At 38.2% G+C, this 14,463-nt stretch overlaps 1 protein-coding gene across 1 annotated transcript in view; it reads left to right on the forward strand.

Annotated features, from left to right (window-relative positions):
• ANKH (ANKH inorganic pyrophosphate transport regulator) overlaps nt 1–14,463 on the forward strand; it is a 97,883-nt gene that overhangs the window by 80,610 nt on the left and 2,810 nt on the right. The window contains exons 9-11 of the mRNA XM_053979677.1: nt 12,729–12,858; nt 13,502–13,625; nt 14,212–14,311. Coding sequence (XP_053835652.1) covers nt 12,729–12,858; nt 13,502–13,625; nt 14,212–14,311 — 354 coding nt within the window. The remainder of the gene's footprint in view (nt 1–12,728; nt 12,859–13,501; nt 13,626–14,211; nt 14,312–14,463) is intronic.

Below are 14,463 nucleotides of genomic sequence, written 5' to 3' on the forward strand. Positions count from 1 at the left end.
AAAGTTTTAACATGTGTTCTATTAGAAACAGCTTGAAGCTCTTTCCAGCTATTTAAAATGAATTTCAATCCTGCTTTGATTTTTTTTTAAATGAAGATATGGTTATGGACAATTGGGGAAGGTAGTAGTTTTCATGAGTAAACAGACTGATTAAGGGGAGAAGCTAATTGTATAGAATGCTGTTTTATATTTAATTAGCAAACACTGCTTAAGAAACAAAATCCAGATGTTCAGTTTTGGCCTGTGATTTTTTTCATTCCTTTCTATTCCAAAAGAATAATGACAAAAGATAGAGTGGAGAGAAAGTGTTCACATTTACACTTGTGTGTGATATATGCAAGATTTATCAATTTCATATTTACTTGTTACAAACATACTAATGAAAACTTCAAATCTCTTAAAAAATAAATTAAAAGAACCATCACCATGAAGTTTCAATGAAAGTGAAGGTTGAGGCACTTAGGCTGAACAGATTCATGTGCATTGTGTTGCGGTAACCATATTCAAATTCCAGGTCACCTTCATTAGATTTAAATCTCAGTGAAAGTTTAAATGTAGTGTACTCAGGAGCAGACAGCTGGTCAGGTTACTGGCTTATATGCTTAACCCTGAGAGTTGAGTGTGTGTGTGTCAATACATGTCAAAATGTCACCTACTTCACAGTCAGGGTTGGTTTATTGACTCCTCAATTATGTTGCTCATAATTGAGGAGTCTAATAATAACTTTAAAATGTTTCTAATACTAGTAAAATTATTTTCTATTTTATTTGTTAGGTTATCTCTTAGATTCTATAAATAAAAAGTTAGATTTTTTTTTTTTTTTTTTTTTTTTTTGTAAATAGAGTGTAGTATTTAGATTCATAACTTGTTCTTTTGACAGAGGATTAAAAAGTACTGATTTCTAAGGACTCCTGCTGATGAGCAACTGTAGTTTGAGGAGTTACTACTGGCAAGTTTGTTTCATTTGCTGGTAGTTATCAGTCCCTTAGGAAGAGCAGCACCTAGACTTTTTGTCAGCTCTCCAGTGATTATAACTTGTAGCACAGCAGCATAAACTACCATCACTTGGCAGTCATATTCATCTCATAGATTAATGTATAATGTATGTACCTGATAAGCATGTCATCCTACTCACTATCATTCTGAGTGATATGATATTATTATATAATATTATATAATTATATATATTATATTATATTATATTATATTATATTATATTATATTATATTATATTATATTATATTATATTATATTATATATTATCCATCAGAAGGTTTAAGGTGCAGCATTTAACCTGCTTGCTTGTGTATATTTTATTTCCCCCTGACCATGGGCAAAAAAGAGAGACAGATGCTGGGAACGATAGACTTGCAAGATTCAATAGAGGAACCCCATCTCTATCTGAAAAGAGCAGGGTGAGGTCCACAGTCACACAGTTTCTCTTGCTGGATCCCTGTGATGGGATCAGTTTCACTCTGAAGAGGGGAGGAAGAAAGTCTTTGTTCCATTTGACAGCAGTTTACTGCAAGCCATCCCATAATTTTCCTAATTCTCAATCATCATCTGCTTGGTTATGTTCTGCAATTAATCATCAAGCACCTAGAAGATGAGAAAGCCCTGATAAAGAGCAAGGAAACCAGTGTAACAGGGAAAATTCCCTATATGAAAAGATGAGAAGCGCAAAAGACAAGACTCGGTAGTTGCTGCTTCCTGCTTAATTCTGTCAGAGCTAAAGTCAAACACTGTGGAAGAGCAACAGCTGTGTTTCATCCAGGCTGAAAAACCTTGTCTGTTTAAAAGACAACTTGAGATGCCTGAGCTTTAGGATTTGGTTATGCCAGATTAGGAGCTGCCAAGTAGGTACTGGCTGCTGACTCTTCTGTGCAGTTGATCAGCAAGGCTCCACCAGCCAGTGAAATGTAGCACTGGCAGATAATGTTGGAGTCAGAATGAATAAAGGGAGAATATTCATACCAACTCAGTGTATTATTGCAATAGCATTGCCTTATTGACTTATTCCCTGATGCTGTGCAAACACTCTGTACTCAATAGTTGTTCAATTTCCAGTTGAACTCAGCAAATCATATTTCCCAGCCTTAAGTCTGGCAGCTGATTCTTCCCATGAGGGACACCAAAGACTGTACAGTTTTCATAGGCCCATTTGCTCTCAAATATTCAGTCTGTAGTGTAATAAATATGCCATTTCATATCCCTTTCTGCACTTAAAAATAAGTTCATTTTCCACCCGATAAACTATCCTGTGTGAAGCTCTTACATGCATTAGAGTGATGTATTTGATATTTTCAACTATTCTGTCTGCTAAATAATGAGACATAAAGCAACTCTTGACAGAAGTTAAAGGAAAAAAGGTGAAGAATTCATTGCATCTCTGCAGCAAGCCTGACTGCTGGCCTACTAGGTACCCTTAGTTTGCACTCAGGATAACATGATTTAGGCTATCATGTTGAAAAATGGCAAGGAACATGTTTCCATTTCACTGAAATCTTTTGAAGGTAGAAGAGGAGTATCCATAGCATGAAACAACTGCATGGCAGATCCCTGCAGTGCACAGCTCCCACTGAGTCCAGGAGTCCCACGGTCTTTAGCCACCATGAATGCACGTCCTGAGCTGCAGTAGCTAGAGAAGTATCACTTTGCTTTCTTTCCAACTTTGGAGATGAAATACCTGGAAGGCCAAGAGACAGAAGATTGCATTCAGGGCCTGACCTGAGATTAATTTTTAGATGCCTTAGGCAGCTTCACTGTAGCCAGAGGGTATGCAAAGGAGTGTTTTAGAGTTTGCCACAAGCAGTACATGTGAACACGTTTTCACAAAAATGTGGATAGTGTTTTTCTCCTTTCTGAAAGAAAATAAGGTCAGTTACCATTACTACTGTGAAATCAGTATTAGACTGTCAGGTAGCAAGAAAACGTAGAAACACTTGAATTTATCCCCTCACTTTCATGCATTTGAGCAAACGGGGGAGAAGGGTTGTGTGTGCATATTCGATTAAGTTTGGTAAAGATCAGCCTAGAGAGGAGCAAAGTGATTTGCAGTTCTGACCCATGCAAGAAACTGCTGGGGCTTTTACTCCATTATTCCTCTTACACTCTCACAAGTCCTTTAGCCAAGTACCTGCTGCCTCATCCCCATGCTTTCAAGTGATTCAGTTCCTTGGCATTTCAGATACTGAACATCTTTCCTGCAAATGGGGAATGCAATGTGGTGTCCAGTTAGAAACCTCATTAATCTGTTCTGTCTTGAGGATTTGGCTACTGTAAGCATTTCTGCCTTACCAGAAGAAGCAGCTGTGCCACACCATGAAAAAAAGGATCATGATGATTTATTTCATGTGAACAAGGAAATCTGTGGATTTATCAGTGTTCATGTGCTCAAACTAAAATATTGTACAAACTAAGTTACTTTGTAGAAATCACAGATTTTAATTCTGGAGCAGAAAGTTTCTGATGGCAACAATGCTTTTCAGCTTTTGTAATGCTTGTGTTTTGACAAAGCACAAGTGTTTTTGGCACTATGTTTTGCGGTGTTGTAGTTCCAGAAGGTCAGTTACCAACCACTGCGCTAGAATTTATAAATGGAAGGTTATGTAAGACACAACTTTCTTAAAGTGGTTTGTGTTACTGCATTAACTAGGGTGGGCCTTTGCTGTCTTTTAAGTTGACCAAGGTTATATGATTTTTTTTGGGGGGAGGGTGATTTTTTTTAGGAAGTCTTAAGTGCAGAATTTTAGAGTTTTAATAATAATTTATTTTTTTCAATGCATCCTACAATGTCAAATTGCAGATTAATACTGCCAATCCTCATTCCTCTTCCACATAATTTACAGCAGTAAAATTTTATAGTATATTGTCCAGTTCATCTAGGTTAAAGCAATGGTGGATCCTCCCCTGTCTAAGGTCATACTTAGAGCTCTCCTGAACTGGAAATTTTTCTGAATATCTCCTTTTCTGCTTGTGAGAATAATCAATTACCCCTGAAGACCTCAGAGTAGCTACTGTGGTGTATCTCCATTCCTGGTATTTGTTGCTTACTTTCAGGAATACCTTTTTATAACAAAGAAGAGCTTAGTCATGGCTAGCAACTCTTTAAGAAACAGTACAAACCATATTCTTCTCACAACTGAAGTCCTGTATAGCTTTATTTAGCCTTCTCTGTAGCCCTTACTCCTGAGTTTAAAGCTAAATGAAAGAAAATGGGACTAGCTGAGTTGGTCAGAGTGCTAACAATGCCAAGGTTGTGGGATCAATCCCTCTATGGGTCATTCACTTAAACGCTGGGCTCAATGATCCTTGTGGGCCCCTGCCAACTAAGAATATTGTGTGAGTCTATGAAATGTATTTAGGAACTATATTTTGCTGCCACCATATCTACCTGTGGCATTCAGTGTCAGAAGTTGAAGCCATTGCAGAGACCACTGGATTTGTGTTCATTTTTTTCTCAGCTTTTATTGGCTGTCTTTTTTTTGCATCTCTACATTGCTTTATTATCAAAGGTTACAACCTGGCTTTACTAAAGTCATGGCAAATTTGGACTGAGACACAGTAAAATCCGCAGGAATAAATGTCACAACAAGAATCTGGTCATTCTCAGGGGACACAACCCCAGCTGCTGACCACGCCAATATTTGAAATTCCCTGGGTGACAGAGTTCAGTGTCCTTATCTCTTGTGAGTATATAAAGAAAGAATATAAAAAGCACAGACAACTCTCCAAACTCCTCCAACTCTCTCAAATCTTACTTCACCAATGGTCTCATTACAGCGTTATTCTATTGAAAAGATCTTACAAGTCTTATCAAGAATATCCATACTTTAAAAAAACAGCAATAACTTTTAAGACTTAATCTGTTTTATTTTGACTTTACTTTTGTAGACTATATGAAGGTCAAGGACAGCTTTTAGAGTAATAAAAAGTCATCTACTCATCCAGTGGAGTAATTTGTTTTGACTTCTTTGATTTTGCCCATCTCTTAACTCCAAGAGTGTTCTTTTTTAATCTTCAGGCTGCTGGCACAAAAAATAACAATTGGAAAATGGCATATTGGCAAAGAATAACAATTGGAAAATGGCATATTGGCAGATAGTTGCTCAAGAAGCTTTTCACCTTTTCAAGGTCAGATTTAGTTCCCATTTCAGTAAAAATTGTTTCAGACACAAATGGAAGCATTCCTGCCTGCACAGGAAGATGCTGGACCACCAGAGACAGACTTTATGAAATCCTCCCAAAGGCCTTGTCCTATCCATGGTACTGCATTGAGCCTTTGTCCTGGAACAAAAGTTTTTTGTTTGCTCCAGTGAGGTGGAGATTAATGTCTCCTTCATAATTGTTCAGGTTTCACACAAAGGGTCTGTTCTGTATGAGTGGCTGGAGCAGGCAGAAAAGAAAGCATCAAAAATTGTCCCTGCAGAAATGTTTCTGCTCAAACTCCATGTTCACAGTAGGAAGAGCAGCAATGGGAGCAGAAAACTTGGGACAGAAGAAAGTTACTAAATTGGGAGATGGACAGTTTTGAAAAAGAGACCAGAAAGCTGACATTTTTGGTTTATTTAGGCTTTTTAGAAGTGAAGTAAAATATTCTTCTTTCTGTCAAAAAATTAAGCAGCATAATTAATTGGGAAGATACAATGACTACCTTAAACAATTTAGTGACCCAACCCAGCCTGGAAAATACCACCTAAGTACTTTCAGCAGCAGCTGGGGAGAAAGCAGATGTGGCATTGTGTCAATGCTATCAGAGCATCAGTGAATTGTGCAGCTGCTGTACATGCCTTTATTTCTAAAGAGCATAGTGCTCTTGTAACTCTGGAAAGCTGGGGAAGGTGGGGGGAAATTTAGATATCTATAAATCAATTATTTCAGGAGGAGATATAAAGTTAGAGGGTGTTCCCATAAGCAGGCTCTGGTTCCCATGCCACTTGACAAATTTTATGAAGGCTGACTGCAGCTTTACACCCCCTGCACAGAACACGAAGTGCACAGAAATCTATACTGACTTGCATGCGCCTGAGGGATCACCATTGTCAGAGAATGTCCTTGTGATTCAAGTCATCAGCATTATCATAAATCAGTTTCAGATGTGACCGCAGTCTGACATGTTTACTGCTCACAGATCCAGGGCTTTTGGTTCATGGGACCCTACAATTTTTAAGGCTGGAAAGGCCTCAGGAGTTCATCAAGTCCAACCCTTGTAGAGAGCAGTTGAAGCAGTCTGACTTCTGATGTGAAGTCAGAACAAGTGCCCTGGGGCTTTGGACAGTCTGTTCCTGAAAACTTTATATTTCCCGCAGAAGAAAAGGACCCAGTTTCTGACCTCTTCTGAGTTACATGGCACATGAACACACATCATAAGGTATCTCAACAGAGCATCAGACTGCAGCAACCTTGACCCTGAGATTTGCTCAGTTGGCTAGAGCATGGTGCTGATAACAGTAAGGTTGTGGGATCAATCCCTGTGTGGGCCATTCACTGAAGAGTTGGACTTGATAATCCTTGTGGGTCCCTTACAAGTCAGAATATTCTGTGGTCTGTGACTTAACACCTCAGAGTCTCAAACAATTTGGGATGATGAATTTAGGTTGTTTGCTGTGTAGCAAAAATTCTTCAAAACTGCAGGTGTCTGACTGCTGTCTGACAGGAAATACAGCAAAGATAGCACGAGTCTGCAGGCTCATTCTGGCAAGGACCAGGTTATGGTATGCAGCAAGCTTCTGTAGCAAGGCAGTGATGCTGGCCTCTAGTGTTGTATGAAACCCAGTAATTCCTCAACAGATTCCAAAGAACTTTATGATTGTTTATAGAACCGTGCTTCAAAAAAAGGAAAGAAAGCAAAACAGCAACCAATCTAACTGAAAAAAAATACCTATAAGTCTTTAAAGACAACAAGATTTTTACATTATTATTTTCATGGTAAATTAGATACAATTTCTCTTCAACAGGCAATAATGCCTTTGTGATAAAACCTAGGCTTTATTTCTTGGCCTACAATAAAACACAAAAGCCCTTCTTTGTGTAAATCAACAAATAGCTGCATCACCTTCCTTCATAAGAACCCTGTTAAATTCTTTCTGTATTTTTCAACTAGCTGAGAGGTGCCTGGTAGCTTCAGGAGGTATCAGGACTTTGTATTCTGTGCCACACCTCTATTCAACATGGAAGCACACCTCAAGGGGAATCTGAAAAGGGGGGTAACTATTAACTTTTCTGCTGTTTCAGTACTATTAAGTAGTTAACAGTTACAAACTGTTGTTATTTTTACTCTTCATAAAAAACAGAAGTGCAGTTTCTTGTAACAATAAGAGTTAAGATTAGAGTAAGATTTTGAGTGAAAAGCTCCAGTACTATGTAGTCATTTAGAAAACTAAATTTTCAAGGTCGATGAAGGTATGGATTTGAAATAGCTGTAAAAATCCTATTTAACACTAAGAAATTAAACAACTTTTTTTTCCCAACATCTTACAAAATAGATTATTGAACAGAGAAGAGAAATCCAGCATTTGACATGGATGCTAGTTAGAACAAGATACTATCTTGACTTTAAAAATATATCTGTGAAATCAGCTCATCTTGTGCAATACAAGCTCTGAAAGGAGACAGAATGATGGAAGGTCTGTTTGTGTCAGAAAGAGGGAGACCATGGAGACATTTGGTAAATCAGGAGATCCAACCTCATAAGACTCAGGCTACTTTTTGATTTGTGTATTGTGCAGTTCAAAGGGGTAAATCATGTGATTTATATTCCTCTATAGTAGTAAAAGTTCTAAACTTAGCTGATACTATCTCAAAGACCTGAGGCGCAATTCAAAGCTGAGATGTGTAATAATTTTCAAAGTAGGTTTCCTCTGCCCTCACTGGGCACCATGTAGCATAAATGGTAATAGGAAATTAACAAGGCATGGGTTAAATTAAGCTACAATCCTCAATACATACATAGAACAATATCTTTAAGGTAAAACACTTCACTTAGCCAGCCAGCCATACTTCTGCAAATATATCAGGTTCAAGAAATGATATGAAACATCTGCAGAGAGGTTTTTTGCAGGAGAAAAATTGGAACTGCATTTCATCACAGAATAACCTTTACCAGGTTAACTATCTTCCACAATAAAATCTGTTATTCCAGACTCATTCCAGGTTGGCATATGTCTAACTTATTTTTAAAAGCATCCATTTTGGATTCCTTAATTTCTTTCTGAGGAACATAGAGCCATACGATGCCTCTGTCACCTGCCAGTGTTTCTTCTTACTGAAGACTGCACGAAGTCTAGAAAGGTTGTACTGTTGTTCATAGCTCACTGGGATACTATTTTGTGCTTTATATTTATCAATTAATGTCTCAAAAAATAGGCAGTTTTCTACAAGTGCCAAAAAGCAAATCAGTCTGGCACCCTGCAGATTACTATGCACATGACAATAGCCTTTGCTAGCATTATGTATTATAATGCATTATGTAGTGGGTCTCTGAGGTTTAGTAATCCCCGTCAGCAACCAAAATAAATGGAAATAGCTTCCAGGAGATGCAAGGCCTTTGAAAAGGCTGTTATTTTTCAAGAACTAGAAGCATTCAGACTCACACATGCAGCCTTTGAAACAAAATCTCATGAACAATCTTTCATCACAATCATTTGTGAAAGTCAAATGCTGTAATTGTACTTAAGAGAATAAAGAGAAATTGAACTGAACACTAGCAGTTCTGTACTTTCCCTATTGAAAAAAAAAAACAAAGATTTGGTGCATTCTCTTAGGCTTGGTGACAGCAGAAGATTTTAATTTTGACTTTTGAATATGCTTAGACATGGAATTCGTTAGCTGAAGATAGCCAGGTTGCACATAAAGATAGGCACACCTCTTTGAGGAGGTGTCTAAGCCACATACTTTACTTTTAATGCACATATGTATTGAAAAAAAATCACTAATATTAGATAACAGAGCATAACCTGCATGGGATGAAGGTGCACCAGGATTACTGAACTCTCTCCTGAAGCCATAACTCCCATGCAGACTGGGAAAGGCATCTCTTACACTACACTTGCCCTGCTTTTTATGCCCTTCTCTTTGGCATCTCCCAGTGACCTTTAGCAGGGAGATAGTACTAATCTAGCTGGAGCTTTGATCTGAGATAGTACAGCTGCACTAGTTTCCTTATGGTGCTGTAAGTTGTTGACATATTTAGTAAAGTCTTTTTCAAATTATATTTGTGTAGAACAATTAAAGGCACAATACCAAAATGCCAAACCCTTCAGATCAATTGAAATTACTAAAACATCTTCAGAAATGCTTACATAACTGGTGTTGATACTATAATTGATAATACATACTACTGTTGTTATGCAGAACTGCTTATTTTCAGTAGCATTCCACTCTGCTGTTTACCTTCATTTCTTCCTGTATTTTTAAAGCACTCATTGCTGGTCAGTTGAAGTTCCAGTTAAATGAGCTAAGTCTTTAACAAAACTATCCTTTAATATCATGCTGCACTCATACCATAAGGTAACAGCAAATCAAATAAGCTCTGTTGCTAGAATTCTACAAGAAAAATCCTTACTCCCAAAACATTGAAATGCTTTGGCCTCAGCAGAGTTGCCAGGTACAACACTCAACAGCCAACTGCAATCGCAGCCTGAAGCTGCAGTGCCACTCTGCATGCACATTACTTGCCTCTGCAGAAGCTTTCACTGTTTAGTCTTCATCTCTTGATTAGATCAAATGAAGGTATAACTGTAACCCTAACCAAGCCATTTATTCTATATTTAGCCTTGCAGATGTGCATAGAAATACAAGTAGGGGGAGAAAACAGTGTTAAATCAGGAGAAAGCTAGGAAACATCCTATTGGTAAATCTACTTCCTAAAATCTTTCCTGATTGGAGTCACAGGAAGTTAGCACTGCTTATTCCAGTAAAGCCAGTCTCTAATTGCCTGTGCCACATTTTCCTGGACTACTGTTACCATCTTCTCCAGTCTTCTGTCAGGCATCGCCTTTTACCAAGGTAATGACAAACATCCTAAAGACCACTCAGAATCAGAGAAAGCTGACTTCATCCTATTTTCAGAATACACCATCTGTAACAAAATCAGCAGCTGAAATACCTTCCTGCTTTGTATGTTTAGTGTTATTCTTTGCCTGAAGTAGAGCTTGGGTTTTTTCCACTTCATTTTGTCTTTGAAATAGTAAAGTTGCAAGCACTCTAGGATTTAAATTGCAGAAGGCTTGAACGAAGCAAAGCATTAATTTATTTTCCTGAGGCTTTGTTCCCACTGGGCATTGAGAATATCATCTCATAAGATGATGGAGAGAGGGCTCTCTTAGCAAAATGAAACTACTTATCAGTATTGCAACCAAAAAGATGGAAGGATGCTGAGACAAAAAATAAAAGGTCCTTCTGCTGCCATGCCTCGCCTCCTCAAACTGCTTATTCTTGAGCTTAGCAGTCTTTACCCACTAGCTGCTGTATAAGTGCCCTTTGAAGCCATTTACCAGCACAACTCTCTGCTGATCAGGGGTGGGGAAGACTGCAGTTTGCAGCAGCTGAGGAGAATGACCACACACCACCACCTGGGTGTGAATCATTCTCCCTGACTGGCAAACTGACCTTACTCCGGTGGGAGCGGGGTGGAGATTGACTCTGTTCTTATTAGGGCCAGAAGAAAACCTTTAGAGAGCAAATTGAGTGCAGTACCTTTGGTCACTCATTGCTTGCCTGTCTAACTGTATTCAATACTTCCAAGTGGCTGTTGAAGAGGGAAAGACTGCTCTGCTTGCCTTTTGCTGGCAGTGGGCAGGCTCTGCTGTTAGCGTACACATATGGAATCTGGCAGCAGCAGCAACTATACTGCTCATTAGGACACTAAATACCATTGTGCAGTGCAAGCAGTGTAAAGGTCCTTGCTTTCATGAAAACAGCAAATTATAAATTAAGAGTGGGTATCTTTGTATCTTTATTTATTGGGCTTTGAAGAAAGATTTGACAAAATATTCCCTGTATGACTGCTTTACAGGTCATTTGCAGTGAGTACAAGTGACTGCAGTCTGCCTTAAGGGTGTCTCTAGCAATGAAAGAATTCACTCTGTTGTTGTACAGTTAACTTTTAATAACTGAATTCTCAACCACACAACCCCCTCTGCTCTAGATTGTCCCCTCTGCTTCAGTCATACCCTGTACAAGTAGATTGGCACAAGTGCTCGGTTCTTTTGTCTTCTGCTCTTACCTTCCTCCACTTACTGTTCTCTGTAGAGGTGATAGAGATACACCGCAAGACAGCATGTCAAGTAAAATATGGAATTGTAACAAAAAAATAGTAGTTCCTACCCTAAGAAGTGGAGAAGAAAACTGAAGATGGACCTTTATGCAGGAATGTGAAATGTTTTGTTCACCACACAGAGGGTCAGAACACGGGACCTCCCACAGGCCACTCAGTGACAGGCCTTGGGAAGCTTCTGCAGTCTGGGTGCTTGGAGGCTAAACAGAAAGGACAATTTCTGACACCCTACCAAAGAATGAGAATGAAATCCCAGCTATCTTAGATGTGGTAGGACTTCAGAGACTAGTTTGAAAAGTCATCTGAACATGTAGTGACAACTGGATTAAAAGAAAAGAGCTAGCTGCTATGATACTAGGTGGTAAGCTAAATTATAACAGAATGTTTATAGAGTTTTACAGACTCTATTGTACAGCCAGCGTGCCTAATTTACAGGATACAAGAGGTACTCTCTGGTACTCCTCAAAGGAGGAGTGCCAGAGCATTTAAGGTCCCCAGTTTTGCACCAGTCAGCTCACTTCCTTAATAGTCACTTTACAATAAACAACAATATAACAATAACAAGAATAATTGTTACAAGAATATTGTTACAAGAATAACAATAAGAAGTAATTTTTAAAATCACAAAATCAAATAAAATAACAAAGTCATTATACCTGAAGGTACGCTTTCTTACAGGGAAAGTCCTGTAAGGACTGTCAGTACTGTTCTTCACTGAGTGCTTTGAACTGAAGCCAGACCTGCAGCTGCCAACAGCCCCTTCAGCTCAGATGGAAGCCTCAGGACTGACCAAAAAATTAAACAGCATGTATTACCACTGTACCAATTGCCATGGGTTTTTCATGGAAATCTTCCTTTCCTGTATGGACTAAACAGCACACATTTTAATGAAAATAACAAGACTTAGTGGATTTGTAGCCTGAGAGCACCATGCCTGCAAGACTGAGCTGAACACCTTTGCCTTGCTATCAGGCTAATTGCAAACCAACAGTATTCTTTTCAGCAGCAAATTTAAGCCCCTAGTCTTAGATTCAAGTCAGATCTCTGGGTCTTGGAGGACTTCAAATCTTTAGTTACTAAAAAATTTGATAATCTGTTTAGGCGTACAAGTGTTTTAACCAGATCAAGTGCTGTAAAAATCTGGGGTTTTATGTTTGAATAACAATAGACCATTCAAGTACAACCACTTGTAGAAACCATAAAAATTCTTTCTCTATGCATCACACTTGGTATGTGAGGAAAATTAAGAGTAGGAATTGCTTCTGAAGTTAAGGTATCTCTCTTATGTACACATGTATTTGAATGCAAACTAAATATAAATATATAGTATGTGTATTTACCATTAGTAAAGTTATCTGCTCATAAGCAAACAAATATTTTAGTCCAGGAGGGCCTACCTTTTTTTGTGCTTCCCTTCTGAAAGATAAAGATTTTTTAATTTTTTTCTTTCTAGCTCTGTTTTGTGATGTTTTGGACACCAAACGTGTCAGAGAAGATTTTAGTTGACATAATTGGAGTAGACTTCGCTTTCGCAGAGCTGTGTGTTGTTCCTTTGCGGATCTTCTCCTTTTTTCCACTTCCAGGTAAAAAAATAAAAGGAAAATAAAAGTTCTGTAACCTCGGTGGCTCCTTCAGAGCATAAGTATTATATAATAAAAGTTAATACTTCTATCAGAGAGAAAGACAAGCTGGACAACAATAATCAAAATGTTTCAGATTTCTAGCTCTGTAATTAAATGCAACATCTTTTAGTGTTTTCTGCTTATATGACAAGACAGTTTCAAAATAAAGGTAAATGACAAATTCAATAATAAGTACATGTAGATACCCTTTTTGTGCCTGTTACACCATGTGCCACACAGGAGCCAGATGGAAAATTTTCCTTGGTAGAACTTCTCTTTAAGGAAGGGGATAGTTTGGGAGTTTTTAAATGAAGAAAACAGAATGGACTGACTAATAAATTGGTTTTAAGAGAACAGATTTTAGGAACAAATGCTGTCCATAACTGATTTTTTTTTTTTGGTTCTTCATTTTCCCAAATCAGTATATTAGAGCAATTTGAACATAAGATCTACTTCCTTTCTAATAGGGTGCAAAGTTACCAGCAGTAAGTTTTGCAGTGGTTGTTTCTGAGCAGTGCTCTCTGCGTGGAAAAGCTGCATATGAGATGACTGACTTTATTTTTTTTACAATTCTTGCCTCTTTTTCTCCCCTGTTTATGAACAGTGACTGTCAGAGCACACTTGACTGGTTGGCTGATGACTCTGAAGAAGACATTTGTGTTGGCACCCAGCTCAGTGCTGCGGATTATCGTCCTCATCACCAGTCTCATCGTACTGCCTTACTTAGGGTAAATCATTATTCCTCGCAGAACCCCTGGATTTGCTTTCCTCTTCATTCCTCTTCCCTGTCACTTGATAGCTGAATTTGCATACCTCAGAACATTTTCTCCAAATATTAACCATGATACAAAGCCTAAATAGTGTCACTATCTGGAAAAGAAACATTTACAAATTTACAAGTGTGACTGCTCTAGACAGGCACAATAGTGATGTCCCTTTGGAAAAAATACACAAATGTCAAAGAGGCAAAAACGTGTCCTAAGGGGAATTTATTTCCATGTTATTAAACTCACTGTTAAGAAAGCTAATGGAATAATGTCTTGTTTATAAGTTTAATGATCTATTCTACAGTACTCTGTACAAGACTAAATTCTTAGTCCATAATTTGATTCAGTGTGCTTCTTATACTAAACAGTGTAGCCATTAAAAACAAACAAGTCCTTTAAAATACCAGTTATTCTCTTAGTCAGTGTATTGCGTCTTTGAAGAAAATATTTCTATCATCAGATTGGTTATATGTGCCAGTGAAAATGTAATTATGAATCATGCATTCTCACACAACAATGACTGCTTTTCTTTCTATGCCTCCAACAGAGTTCATGGAGCCACTCTTGGGGTAGGATCCCTTCTCGCTGGTTTTGTAGGAGAATCCACCATGGTTGCCATAGCAGCCTGTTACGTCTATAGGAAACAGGTAAGAATTAGTCTCTGTGGGATCTGATGAAAGCAGGTGATGAATGTAGTGGATTTTAGTTCAGATTAAGTTATACTTCAGCAACGTAACTCCCCAGAATCCTCACTTTGGTTTGCTTCCCTGTCAAATCTCAGGAGTGTGCAGCTTGGAAA

Source organism: Vidua macroura, chromosome 1, assembly GCF_024509145.1.
Source record: "Vidua macroura isolate BioBank_ID:100142 chromosome 1, ASM2450914v1, whole genome shotgun sequence".
Classification (NCBI taxonomy): Eukaryota; Metazoa; Chordata; class Aves; order Passeriformes; family Viduidae; genus Vidua; species Vidua macroura.